General features: G+C 42.3%; 1 protein-coding gene across 2 annotated transcripts; it reads left to right on the forward strand.

Moving 5' to 3' along the window:
- Positions 1-2,359: 2,359 nt before the first annotated feature.
- Positions 2,360-10,825, forward strand: skap2 (src kinase associated phosphoprotein 2). 2 transcript variants are annotated; one of them, XM_076736325.1, is made up of 13 exons: positions 2,360-2,446; positions 2,825-2,930; positions 3,047-3,072; positions 3,474-3,575; positions 4,327-4,407; positions 4,574-4,657; positions 4,834-4,958; positions 5,316-5,379; positions 5,559-5,654; positions 5,864-5,926; positions 7,034-7,146; positions 10,371-10,474; positions 10,615-10,825. In XM_076736325.1, the coding sequence occupies exons 1-12, from the start codon at positions 2,407-2,409 to the stop codon at positions 10,461-10,463; spliced, it is 993 nt and encodes a 330-aa protein (XP_076592440.1). In that variant the 5' UTR covers positions 2,360-2,406; the 3' UTR covers positions 10,464-10,474; positions 10,615-10,825. The 2 variants fall into 2 exon arrangements, with proteins under 2 accessions (XP_076592440.1, XP_076592441.1); XM_076736326.1 differs by having other exon boundaries at positions 3,477-3,575.
- Positions 10,826-14,705: the final 3,880 nt, after the last annotated feature.

Here is a 14,705-nt window from a genome sequence, read left to right on the forward strand (position 1 = left end):
CACTGATGGATTACTTTGAGCAGTCTGCAGGCAGCTGGATTCATTTATAGTCTCTGTGGTCATCGTGCTGCTCTCAGGATTGTGCCTTAATAATATTAATAATAAAAAAAAAAAAGAAGAAGAAAAAAAAAAAGGTGGGGTGAGGTGGTGAACTGCTATTTCTTCTGAGATACGGTATTAAGCCGAGGCTAATTGTGATCATTTTGAAAACAAGGACTAACTAGGAAATTACTGAAAGCCCAGGAGGCAGAGAGGCAGTCAGGTTTGATTTGGTGCAGAAGCCCACTGAACTCATTCTGAATACTGAGAACACACTGTGTTAGCATGTCAGTGTCTACAGGCTGCTCAGCTCTCTCTCATGATAGGCTTATCATTTTTTTTAAAAAAAAAAAAGGCCAGACAACTTATTCCTCAGCAAACTCAGCTAGTTTCTTTGTATGAGCCCAAAACAAAAGATATTTCATGCTGCACCTTTTTTCCTACAGGTTTCACCATGACAAGGGCAACATGCTCATTTAATCATGAACAATTGGCAGAATCACATTCATGTAACAGATTATGTTATTTATTTATTTATTATGTAGGTCGTCTGAAAGTATTTGGTGACTTTGAGCAGCACAGCTTGATCAACATGCAATAAGTGGATTACACACATGTGAGGGGGAAGGAGCCAATCACAGGGAGGAGTTTGTGAGATGACAGATGTGTAGATGAAGCTTTATGGGAAGCCACACACACACACACACACACACACACACACACACACACACACACAATCTTTTGCTTCTGTCTTTGTGAGGACACTTATTGACACAATGCATTCCCGCACCCTTTACCCTAACCATAACCATCACAATTAAATGCCTAACCCTAATCCTATCCTAAACCTAATTCCAACCCAACCCTTAAAACCAAGTCTGAATCTTCAAACAGCCCTTTGAAGTTGTGAGGAACAGCCAAAATGTCCTCACTTTCCAAAAATGTCTCCACTCTGTTGGTTAAAAAGTTGTTCATGTCCTCATGTAGCTTTGTACGAGTACGCACACACACAGAGGTCAGAGGTCAAGCTGGCTCTCCTCTCCTCTCCATACTGGGAGGAACTACTGCCAGGTCGGGAGGGGGTCAGGTTTTGAATGACCGCAGAGGATTTGAGGCTCATAAAGAATTTAGTGGCTACTCAGCTCATGTTGAACAGGAAGTGACATCAGAGAATGTCATCAGAGAGATGCAGACGGCACCATGAAACAGGAGAATATGATCTGAGGTTTCATTTTGCATTCAGGAGTGAGGAACGTGATTGCATAGCACAGAACCCAAAGATCTGGAGGTCTGATGCTCCTTTTTCTCAGTATCTGAATCCAAATCTATGACATTTTAACCCTCAGTCAAGGAAAGAAAGCAGAAGTATGGAAAAGTATCAAAACACATCTTTTCCTCTGCGCTTCAGACAAGTAGAACAGACATCGCATGGATGTTAGTGCTGGACTCAAACAGTGTGTGTGTGTGTGTGTGTGTGTGTGTGTGTGTGTGTGTGTGTGTGTGTGTGTGTCTGACAAACACTGGCCACCACCTGCAGCTAAAGTAAAAGCTGAAGCTCCTCACACAGCGCCTCCAGAGCTGCACTGACATTTCTGTCTCGTTTCGCCACAACAACAGGCTATACAGTTCAAAGGCTCTGTCTCTCAGCCTGCATACTGCCTGTCAGAGGATGACTAATGAATGACCGAGGCCTTTATAAACAACATGTCACTGAATACACCAGGAGGCACAGGTTTGATGTAAGAACTGAGCTTTTTTTTTTTTTTTTGGTTCATTCAGTCATTGCATATGCTGGAAAACGTGAAATGATGCTGCAAACATTTAAAATGTAAGACTGTGAGAATGAAGCAGTGCAGCACAGACTCCTTGAAACACGCGTGCCGCTCTAAGAAGAAACCTGGCACGGGAGTCTCCACAGCAGTTTTATGTAATTGCTTTTTCAACTAATGATCCCTGATTAGATTTACAATGTTGACATATTCATAAACTCAAAGTGCTTGCATCATTGTAAAAAAAGAAAAAAAAGAAGAAAAAAAAAAGCACAGCCCAGTTTGTCCAGTGAGTCAGTCACAGACTTAATGGCCAAAGAAATATTATCTGGAATCAATCAAAAATATGATGGTGCCTTATCCGCTGACTTTATTAGTCTGTAAAGAGCGAGCGCTGCTCATTAAAGCATCAACTCCTCTTCATCAGCAGCAGTCAAAAATACAAGCCGGTGGAGCAGTAAAAGTCAGAGTGGGCGCTGAACAACAGGCGGCTCTGACAAGTGTGTGGTCACTGATAAATAATTAGCGCATCAACTTCCGCGTCCGCTGCTTCCGTATCAGACGAAGCTTCAGGCGCGTGGAAGCAGTTCTCACCACAATGCGCTCGATTCCCGAAGAGTTAACGACGCTCATTTCAGGTAAAACATCCATTCATCCTCATGTGGTTGTGTTTTCACGGTGCTTTCATGGCTTGCTGCACAAAGTCCAGTTTCAAAGAGAGCGTTTTGTTAAAAGAGGAAGAGCAGCCTGAACATGGATGACAGAAAGTTTCTGTCACACCTCGTCAGCTCAGCGCACTGCTGCAGTTTCTGTCATGCAGAGGAGAATGAAACAAAGCTCAGTTAAAGCTGCAAACCTCTTCTGCTGGCAGAGGCTGTGTGTGTGTTGATGTTTAGAAAGGTAAGCTGATCTCCAGCAGACCTGCAGACCTGCGCCACTTCACTGCCAAATGAAACACCACTATCAGTCAGTCATAGCAGCTTGTGTGAATGCTTTCCTGGTATTTCGTTGTTTAGATCTAGAAGGTTTCCTCTGTGATGGATTGAAAGGGGAAAATCTAAGCAAGAAGGCAAAAGAGAAGAGGGAAGCCTTCATCAAACGGATTAAAGAGGTCAAATTGGGGTATGTCTGTTTCCTGTGTTGTGGACTTTGGTTGTAAATATGTCACATGAGCTCATATTCAAATATTCTGATGCAGAATATGAATAGCTAACATCCATTTACTGTCTCCTCAAAAGTTTCCCACAAGATTTCAAGGACAAAGGTGAGTGCTAGTTTTACTCTATATAGTAAATTTTAAAATTAAATCTTACTTCAGTGGTTCCCAACATGGGTCAGGACACCACACAGGACGTGACGGCATGAATCTAAGGGCCCACAAAATGAGTCAGTTTGATCATATCTGGATAAACCCCTCAGATGAATCATCTTGTTTTCAAAGGGGTCTCAACAATAATGATTACCAACATAGAAAATATTCTTTTCCCCAAAAAATTCAGATTATTTTTCAGACTTTTCTCTGTCATTTCCTTTTTTTTGGTAAAATACTGTATATTTTTATCCCCTCAGACTTTTGCTCGCACCTCGTAGATGTGCCCAACAGATTGGGAACCACTGTGTTACACCATAACATGTACTATTACAACACAACACTGTTTACTCTAGTAGGTGGAGATGACTCAGATGATGAGGAGGAAGTTGACAGCAACAACGACGGAGGGTCGCTGCAGTCTGAGCGCACAGACAAAGATGAAGAGGCTTGCGAAGGTCAGCCACAAGCCACTTAGCAGACGTCCTAAACTGACTTGCTAACTGCTAACAAGCTGTGGATTAAAGTACTGAAAATTGCGTCTTGGCATGGAAATCTCCTGGTCTGCTCCCTGGAGAAAGTGACTTTGAGTGGCACAATGAGGGAGACATTCCAACTGTAACTTGGCAACATACTTTGGGAGCAATTTAGGGACACAACTGCTACTCCCACCACCTCTTTCACTCCACCCCTTTGACAGCTAGAGCATGCTTTATTGCTCTCAGCCACAGTCTGGGGACTGAAAATTACTGCCACGGCTGTAGTTTGAGAAAAAAAAGCGTTCCTCAGTATACAGTAGCTTTAACCCTGTAAGCGCCATCGTGGCAGTCTATGCAAGATTTTCCTTTTTCATCGCAGAGTATCAGGAAAATCCTTGTGAAATGGTGATTAGGGGTCTGGAGTTTATGGGCTGTAAGCAGCTGCCGGCTTCATGGCTGCTCGTTCACACAAAGCAACTTTGACACAGCAGTTGAACATTTGCATTGAAGTTGGGAATGTCCTCTGGGGAGATGCAACCCATTGCTGAGTGGAGCCTCGTGGCTTTTGCTACTTGTTTTAACACCAGTCATCAGATGAATACATGATAGAGGAGTCTGCTATGTTTAGCTTGTGTAAATGTCATTTTCACTTTTGGGTATTCGAACACTCTGAAGGGATTCAGGGAGGGCACTGAACCCACTTGACTGGGTTTCTTCAACTCTTTTCCAGGTGCCCAGCAGTCCCCACCTGTGGCAGCTCAGGACCTGACATCTGTCTTTAAAGCGGGATACCTTGAGAAGCGCAGAAAGGGTGGACCTCATAAAGACTATCATACTATTATAAAGACTTTTTTTTTAACATTTTCACATTTTTTTGCAATGCACCTGCAACACAAACCTCAAAATTTCCCTTAAAATAAACCAGAAAAATGTATATATCATCTATGCTGAGATTATTGTTGGTTTTTCCTCCACAGATCATAGTTTTTTTGGCACAGAGTGGCAGAAGAGATGGTGCGCCCTAAGCCACCATGTCTTCTACTATTATGGCAGTGAGAAAGGTACTTCAGCTTCATACACATTTTCCATCCAATTATGAGTCACGTACTACTTGAGAATATGTCGCAGGGCGGATATTTGGCATTCTGCTTTAACTTTGTTTCCCATGTTTTGACAGTGACATTGTAGTTGTTGCATCTGAGCCATTAATGATGATGTTTTAATTTCCTGTAACCAGACAAGCAGCAGAAGGGGGAGTTCAGTATCGATGGGTACACTGTCAAAATGAACAACACCTTACGGAAAGACTCAAAGAAAGACTGTTGCTTTGAAATTTCGGCTCCAGACAAGCGAGTCTATCAGGTATGCTCGTCTCTTGGTGATGATTTGACTCATTGCTCTTCTAAATGTACGTCCTAAATTGAAAAACAAATGTGGACATAAGACGTGCCATGTTTAAGACTTGGAAAGGCATGTGTGTACATGCACTTCATTAAATCTTTATTTTTAAAACCTATTCATTCATTTGACACTGCTGCCTTTGCCACGGCTCAACCTGACGTGCGCACTTAAAAACTGAGCTTTTCTAACATTCAGGCTCTTCCGCGTGGAACATTTTACTATGCATAAATGCAGTATTATTTGTTTATGTTAATTAATATATGTAAAGGTGCATATTGCGCTGACTGCAGTTTTCATGTCTCTCCTCTTTCATCACAGTTTTGTGCGTCATCAGTGAAAGAGGCGGAGGAATGGGTGAAACAGATAGACTTTGTTTTGAAAGGTTTGAACTGTTTCAATCATAAAAGCTCATTGTTTCTCAACATTTGTTTCTCATGAATGAAAACCCAAAAATGAGCAAAGTGCTCTAAGTGTTATCGGCAAGTACTCTGTGTGTGTATGTGTGTAAAGAGTTTCTGTGCCTAAGCGTCAGTCAAACATGCAATGTTCCCCTGTTTGTAGACATGACTGGCATCATCCCCGAAGATGAAGAGGAGGAACAGGAAGTGTATGACGATGTTGGACAGATGGACGATGACATCTACGAAGAGCTCCCAGGTCCGACCGTGCATTTTATCACTGTGACAGTCTGTATCATATATATTATGTACTGTCCTACAGCACATGAGCAAATTTCATGCATCCCTTTGTTATTGTTTGTTTTAATTCGAAGGGTGTATTTTCTGTCATTGCATATTTCCCTTGTCCACTAGTTAGACAAAGAATTCATAGCACACTCATCCAGATATCTTGGCTTGTCTCTGCAGAGGATGACATGCCCGCTCCTCCAAAGGTGGAACCAGTGAGCAAACCTGCTCCTCCTGCTGCAGGTACACAGCACAGAAATGTGTGTCTGATTTCAAAACTGCATTGATGTAAGTGGTATATTTCTATTTTTATATTGGACTATGATCAACAAATGATTTTTGTGGGTGTGAACAAACTCAACCCTCTGAGCCACAGTTAAGAAGAAGTGACATTTATAGAGGAAGTTTCTGTGAACATGTGCAACTGAAAGTTAACACAATACTGGAAATAACTTTCAGGCCAACTTCCTTTTACATTCAGTGATCTATTAAAATTCTGTAAGTGTAAAAAAACCATGCTATCCATCTCTGCTGTGTCTATGGACACATTCTAATAACATTAACAAGCAGAATTGCCACTAAATACGAAATTCTCCAACTTAAATAGGCTGAGAAACATTAACTGCCCAGGAACTGCCTGTGCTGTATTACTTACTGTTTGTATACAACATACTGTATTACAATATTTACAGTTTGTGGCTTGTTGCAGTTAGTAAAACAAAAATCACCTTACTTTACCATTTTAGACAAAGTGGTGCAATACATACACTTAGTAAGGGCAAAGAAACTGCAGCTTTACGCTTTTTTGATTAATCGTCTGGTCTTCCAAATGTCTGAAAAAAGTGAAAAATACTGCAAAATTTCCAAGAAAGCAGCAAATCCTGACAGTGAAGAGGCTGAAACCCAAGCAACTTTTTGGAGTTTTGATTAAAAAAAATAACAATGACACTGCAAACTGAACTTTAAAAAAAGGCCCAGCGAGATAACCGTGACCTTCTTTTGTTTTCTGTGGAGTTGTGGAGCTGATTCACCTCCATCCACCGTTTTGTTCCAGCTGTGAGCTGCTCCTCCATCTCGTGCGTGCATTGCATTGTGGGGGAATAATGTCCGTCACTTTCCCGGTGTGAACATATGACATGCTGAAAGCTTGCCCAGAATTAGTAGGTAGTATGAACTTGGCTCACAGATTCTGTCTGCTTCCAGTTCTATTTTAGGCTCTCCACTGCCTCCTGTTGGATTTGCCAATCACAAACAATCATTGCTGAGTCCAACCTGAACACTGTGCGATTACTCTCAGTAGAAAATAAATCACCTACTCTGTTATCATCTTCTTTCCCCTTTTCCATCCAGTTGATAAGAGCACAGACTACCCCAACTACTACCAGGGCTTATGGGACTGTGCAGGGGACTTCCCAGATGAGCTGTCCTTCAAACGAGGAGATGCCATTTACATCCTGAGCAAGGTATGGTTAGGAGAGCTGTGCATGTCTGAGGTAAAACACTGATTTGTTCCTAAATTAATGTTTTCCCGTGGCATGGTAAAGCCAGGATTAGCTTAAACCCAACTGTAATGCAAAACTTATGAGATGGGGTTTGTATTCAGAGTGGTTCTGCTAGCCTCAGACCACCTAAAGTGAGTTATTTCCAGGCCCTCAGAGGAACTGTCTGTTCATATCCTTTACTGGCAGCATCTGGCCTACCGCCTGGAGGTGGACGGCTGATGGTAAGAGGCAGACTGGGCTAGGTTCTCTCTCTCTGGCACTGTGATGGGGATTAGTTGTGTCACAACGGAAACTGTTTTAGTGCTGCTGGCGGAGGCTGGGCTTCGCTGGCACACGGTGCCATTCCATCACTTCCATCTGGACTGTTTCAGCAAGCTGCTGCCATGCCAGGCGGTGAGCAGCCCTCAGCCCACACACCTCTCAGACGTCTCTCTCACCTCGCCAAATAGGAATGTGTGTTTTCAGGAAACCCAGGCTCAGCCCGGCACTCTATTCAGAGCAGGTGAGGACGTGTAGTGGACGCACAATTTCCGAGGCTTGTCGCCTAGGCGTGGGTGCCAGTTATTGAGAACTGTGGGGCCGTTCTTTACTTTTATTACATAACCAAACAGGAGCCCTTTTGTGCTCAACTGGCCAATATGAACGCAGAATTGGATTTTGTTGTGATACATTTAACAAGCTTGTTTTTGAACATCGCACAGCAAATTAGTCAAAAATTTTTTACTCTTTTGCAGATGCTTGTCGACCCTGTGGTTTATGTAAAAAAAACAAAAATGTGTGAAATGTCCACCATCTAGACTGGCTGTATTTCCTGTCTGGTTTGGTTTCTATGGAGCATATAGTCAAGTGAGACGCTGTTGTCAACCAGCCAGGCCCGTTTCCATATTCAAGTCTGCCATCTAGTGGCACGTTAAAGCCATGAAGAGTCAAAAAACGTGACTGATGAGCTCCAAACATTATTTATTTGTAAACACTTGAATTTTGATTTTGACTAGTAATTCAATTCTTTTGGGACTTGTAGGCTGAAAGTTCTTTTCACTATTAATTACTCTGTTTATTTTTCTGATCCATAGGTTAAATACTTAAAATGTCATAAAATGTGAAAAATGCTCGTCAAATTTTACTGGAGTCTGAGATTAAATGTTTTTTTGTTTTGTCTGACCAAGAGCACAAAATCCAAGTAGAAAAGTATCAAATTTTCACATTTCAGAAGCACTTTAAAAAAAAAAAAATTACTTAAGAAAATCCTGGATTATCAAAATGGTTCGTTTTCCCCTGACCAACTAATTGATTAATTGATTCAGCCCTAATGGAAGGAAACAAATGCACAAAGCAGACAGACCCGTCAATGCTCAATGGCCAAATGCTCGTTTATTACTCCCTCTTCGTGTGCGGAAAAGGACCAAGAATCAAGTTGCCCTTTCACTCAGACTGGGAGTGCCATTAGCTGAAACCTTGGTGTTGGGGGTTGTGGCCTGCTGCGAGTGCAATGACCATAAAACCTGTCTGGACTGCAGCAGCCAGCTGCAGCTTAAGGGACAGTCGACTCCTTCCCCCCCAATCACTCCCTCCTCCCCTATTCTCCTTTCTCCCTCTTCCTTGCATCCCTCCCCCATTCCACAGGCCAGAAATAACAGTGCTGTTACAGCTGCGAGACCCCCCAGTCAGGATTGGGTATTGATTATAGGGCCTGACTGGGAGTGACTTGTCTTGCCCGGATATGCTGCCGCCCCCCTGATGCTTGTATACCGATGCATCTGCTGTGGAGCGTCTCATATGGGAAAGGTGATACAATCATGGGGCAGTAATATTATAGCATTTGTGTCAATGTGTGTGTTGTCACAGTGTGTGGGGTCATTACTCTTCCACAGCTCTGCATATGTGTTCTCATGTCGAGTCCCGCGCTCGCTCACTCACTCAAGCATGACTTATTTGTCAGCCAGAACTACACAATGAGGTGTTGCTGTTTTCAAAGGCTGACTGCAGGAAGTCATAATGCACACACACACACACACACACACACACACACACACACACACACACACACACTCTGTCTCGCACTCTGTTACACACACCTCATATCAATGTGCTGTATTATCCCTCAGGGGCTTGTGAAATGTCAGTTTAATCATGTGACACATTAATGAATGTGACATTTTTCTGTTTGTTTCTTGTGATGTTTAATTTGCCGTTAATAATTTAGAAGGACTTTTTACTGTATTCACTTCCTCTGTGTGAAGCTTTGATGTGGACACTCAGTTTTCTGACTTGATGAATGGCCCATCACCACACAGCTGCCAATGCTAGCCATCACTATTGTTGTATTGTAACCTTCCTGTGTCTAATATGACCATGTGATCACTTACATGCATCACTCTGTCCTGGGAATAACTGGACACAGATGTGGTCCCTCCGTATCCCTGAGTTTTGGCATAGATTGGAAACATTGTGCAGGTTTCTTTCCCTTTCAGCCTTGTCACAACGTGATCTCCAATGTTGATTCATGTCCTAGGAAGACTTTGATGTGAGGTCAGGCTCTTGGCCAAAGAGAGAGGGGTATTCTCCTCTGGTCTCAGATCTCTGCTCACAGAGTCCTCCTCACATCTCAGCATGCTGACAGCCATTTGGAGCTATTACTTGTCATGCTGTGACAGATTTACGTGTGATGTGCTCTACGCATGCTGAGGTTTTTTTTTGTGTGGAGTGGAAGGAGGGTGTGCAGTCTCAAAACTGACACTGGGCAGAGAGGCAGGGAGCAGGAAACATGAAGTTGTTGACGGGATGTTAGTGTTGTTTTGGAGGTGGGGCTGAACAGAAAACAGGAACAGAATTTTATGCTTAAATTAAAAAAATAAGAGCAGGGAAAGATGGGGAGTGAGAAGAAGTTGCTGATCTGACACAATCCGGGGACGACACCAGAGCGTCATATCATTGCTAATTCTGAGTTTAGCTGTTAGATCTGTCAGTCTCAATGTGTCTAGAACAGGGGGTTTGTTTTCCAAGTAATTTGTTTGCTTTCTGTACTTTGCACCTTTCCCATCAGACAACATTTAGATAAACCTCAAAGTTGTGATGTGAGGATTGACAGCGATATCCACTTCATTGAATGCTCAGTGATGACTACATGAATTAGGGTTAAGGAAAGTGTTTCCTCACCACATGTCTCCACTTTGTCCTGTTTCCAGGAGTACCAGAGCTTTGGCTGGTGGGTAGGAGAGAAGAATGGAAATATAGGAATCGTCCCCAAAGACTACCTGATTGAGCTTTACGCTCTGTAAATACACTGGATGTAAGTTGCTCAGACCACATGACTGCAATGAGCACATGTTCTTTCTTATGCTTGTTTGCTCAGTACAAAACTGAAGGATCAGCATATTTCACTGCAATGAATATTTCTGTATTATAAACGGTGCATTGTGTCATTTTCAGGATCATTCCCCCACATGTCCACTGTAAGAGCCCCATGGTTGGATGACAAGACTGAAATGCATATTTAAGAGTATTTTTCTGCAGTATCTGCACTTTGTACTGCTTGTTCCTATTTATTCTCAGATGCAGTTTTTCCACAACAGCATTTCATGCTCTGCTTTTGGCAAATTTGGTATTTGCAAATGACAAAATGAATAAAGATTTAAATGTGTGTATTGTGTCAGAGCTTTTTTTTTTTTTTTTTTTTTTTTCAAATTATTTAACCTGCTAATCAAGCCACAAGGTGGCAATAGAGTCTTTTCAAAGGTCATAGATTACCTCTGTGACAGAGATGCTCAAGTCAGAAATACCACATGCCAGTTTTATAGTTTTTTTTTTTTCCTTTGGTTGCCCGAACACAGACATTTTGAAATGTTTACAGACTCAAGTAACAACGACAGTTAACAAGAGACAGGAAGAAGAAGGTCAATAGCAGAAATTAATTCAAAAACTAGTGTGATGGAGGTTTATTAAAGTATTTTCTGGGGGAAAGAAACCATTAACATGTCCACACATGAGGAATAAATACATTTATCAGTAATATTTCAGCCAACTGAATCGCTTTATTTACCTCCTGTAGTGCTGTGCAGTTAACATCATACGTCAGGAACTGAATTTTATGCTTCACAACAAATACATATACACAACCTCCTGGATACATTTTTAAAAATGAGTTTATTCATCTGGTCAGCACTTTTGTTCCAAGCTTCAAAGGGACACAGTTTTTTTTACTGCGCCTGAGAGACTTTGCTGGGCAGAGGATCACAGCGTGGCAGATGGTTGGCTGTGCTGCGTGTTGAGTGAAACGGCTGAGGTGCACTAATAAGACAGGCTCCCACACAGATAGCAGGGATGCTTATCACCCTCTGAGGGGCTGTTTGACAGCAGGCGAGGTGGCGTTAGCTGGGCATATCCCTCCGAGGTTACATACATACTGTATGTATCTTTTTACAGCTTCCTCACTGAAATACCAAAGTTTTACTACAATTTTCTCTTTAAGGGTAATACGCTCCTTTTTGGTTCGCTGCAGACAAAGGGGCCTTGTCAAGGTTTCCTCAAGGTTGTGAGGAAACGGGAAGGAAAATGCATTCGTTCACCGATAACTCATTGTATCTTTTTTCTTCCTCTTCCCTCTATTTTTTCCTTGCTCCTGTCTCTCTGTTTTGTTCCTGTTGAGTGATGAGCTAGTCCTCTGTCCTCTGGGTGACATTCAAAGCCAACATAAATCCTCCTCTTTTACGGTATAGTGCAGCGATAAAGCCTCTCTGCTAATTGGAGATGTAATGAATTACCATAATTAGTTATTGAATATACTACATTGGATATAGAGAGGAAATGCTTTGTTTTAGGGCAGGAAGGGGATGTAGTGAAACAATATGATATTCAGTGTGTGCAGAACATTTCTGCAGTGTGTGTAAGTTCATCAGTTAGGCTGATTGTAAAACACTTAAAACGTGTTTTGCTGTTGAATGGTGGGTTTGATACAATTGCACAAATATTTCTTTACTGCTGACATAGCTTGGTATTTCTCCCTAATAGTCCTGCTTTTAATATTAGGCTATGGGTTAGGTTGCCAAAGGCAAGCAAGGCTAAATATTGCCTCTCATTTTTATGTGCCAATAAAGGATTTCCTTAATGGATGTCAACTACACCTCCATCCCCCCATGTTACATTTGGACAGCCATATCCTCAGAATATACAGGTTCTTTTATTGCAATTTAACATCAAGATATAATGTTTCATAGATAAATGCCAGGGTGCCATTAATCCAGTGAGCACTAAATTACACTAATGATACCAGAATATCACTAATTAATACTTGCAACCATAAAGATACACTTTTACCAGCCAAATATATATAGATTGAGCTGCTGAGTAATAATAAATAAAATTAGATTTGCTGAGAAAGATGATGGAAATATAAAACAAATTTCCCTTCAGGACAGAATGCATTGATAGCCTTTTTACACTGATAATTTAGTGCTTAGGTATGTTAATTCTTACACAACCTCTCAGTTATAACAGGCATTTGTTACTTGTACTGCTCATCATCTGTTAACTCATATCCTCTGGGTCAATAACTCCCAGGACAATATGTGTACACTAATATGACCCTGCTCACAGTGGTAGCCGCTCATCTTTGTTGAGTACTGTCATTTACCATCACCGTTTCATACCTTCACCCCTGGGGTTGGTGAGAAGGCTAAAGACTTGATCTATACCACTTTAGAGAGGTGATCTTGATCAAGCTGTCAGCTGTTTCTGCTGCTCTTTAACCGGGTCACTCAGCCGTAGATCACACCACAGCTTCATAGAGAGTCTCTGTCAGGAATAACACTGCTTTATTTATGTGGTATCCCCTGGCATTTTGCAGGAAATGTATTACCTCTCCAACTGGCCCTCTGTCAGCATTCCATTAAAGCCTCTCCGCCTGGTCTAAATCTTAAAATCCGAAATAGACACTTTTTAAATGCAAGTCACTCTTAATTGAGGTCAGTTTCTGGTAACGTAACTCATGGCGGCTGACAAATTAAGGTTTCCTCAGCTGGCTTATGACATTGTGTGAAGACAGGATGCATTTAAAGTGGAAGAGGACCATGACAGGCTGCTCTGAAAATTCATATTTCTGGAATTTGAGGCTTTGATTTTCACTCCTTTCAGTGATTTTTCAATATCTAATGTGTAATATTATATGTGGGAGAGCAGGGTTAGTGGCAGGCCAGTAAATATGGGTTTAGACGGGTCATTTATCACACCGCACCACACCCACCTCTCTCACATGCTCAGTGTCTGGTCTTCCTTATTGTTAATTGCCTTCTGCGAGCTGCATGGCAGTGATGACCTGAAGACCTGTATATCTCAGGAACTGGAGAGGAGGCACTGAAAGTCCAGCTTCTAGCCTTGAAAACATCGCCACAACCCCCCAGAGGACACCACCTTGGACACCATGATGTCCCAGCTGATGGTTTATGCTCATGAAACTGTTTCCGCACATGGGCTCGTCATCTCTATGCATCACTGCTACAAACAGGTTTCATGTTCCAGGGTGTGGGGTTGGCCGTCCAGGCTGACAGGCAGGCTAGAGCTATGTGCTGACATGCCATTCAGGATAAATCAGGCTTATCAAAGTGACAGGTGTTTGTCCACCTGCTATAAACATCTCCCACGCCTCGCTCCTGCTCCATCGCCTTGCAGATTATTTACAAGGATCCAGCCTCCGTACTCTGGCCCTGTTTATTCTCTGGCTGTGGCTCTAATATCAGGTCAGCGCTCCTCCACTGATTTACTCTACTAGTTAGTGAGGTGAGTAATGACCCTGGATGGTCTGGGAGGATAGTTTGTAATCAGGGGAGGTCAGAGATGGCAGAGATGCTCTAACTGTAATTACAACCCTCTACACACAGCACTCCTTACAGCTCACAGCAGCTGACTGCCTGCCAATCCAAACTGATCTCTATCCTTCTCTTCGCCTCTTTTACCGCCCACAGAGTTAAATGCCCCTGGTTGTAATGACCCCAAATTCTGGTTGAGGTGCCATCTCAATGTCAGCTCTTAATATAGCATTTTTTTTTTTTGTAAGACAGCTCCCCTGACAGAAGAAGTAAAGGTATGGAGGAGGGTTGAGTCCGCTGCGCTAACTGAGACACTGGATATAGCAGATTGCTGCCATCACTCCCACTTAATGTCAGCTTTGGTATGTTTCCAAGCACAAGTCCTGCCAAGCTAACCTGAGCTAATTTAGTGCGCGGAGTACACATGGAGCTGCCTGTCAGTGCAAAGTGACCATGCACACGGGGTGGGCAGAATGACATCACTACATCAGGTTAAAATGTTCTGTGTCATTTCAGAGCTGCACACAAATTAGGCTCAGTTTTAAAGCCCAATTCAGATTCCAAATTCTTCAATTTGACGGTTTCATGCCAAAAACTCAAATCACAATAAAGGATTTCATACTTGGCCTCTAGAAATATGTGGAGAGGGCTTTGAAAAAAGCATGTGTGGAGAGATTAAAATTGCAGAATATATATTTTAGCACTTGAATTAACATACAG

This window comes from Chaetodon auriga, chromosome 8 (assembly GCF_051107435.1).
Source record: "Chaetodon auriga isolate fChaAug3 chromosome 8, fChaAug3.hap1, whole genome shotgun sequence".
NCBI classification, from domain to species: Eukaryota; Metazoa; Chordata; class Actinopteri; order Chaetodontiformes; family Chaetodontidae; genus Chaetodon; species Chaetodon auriga.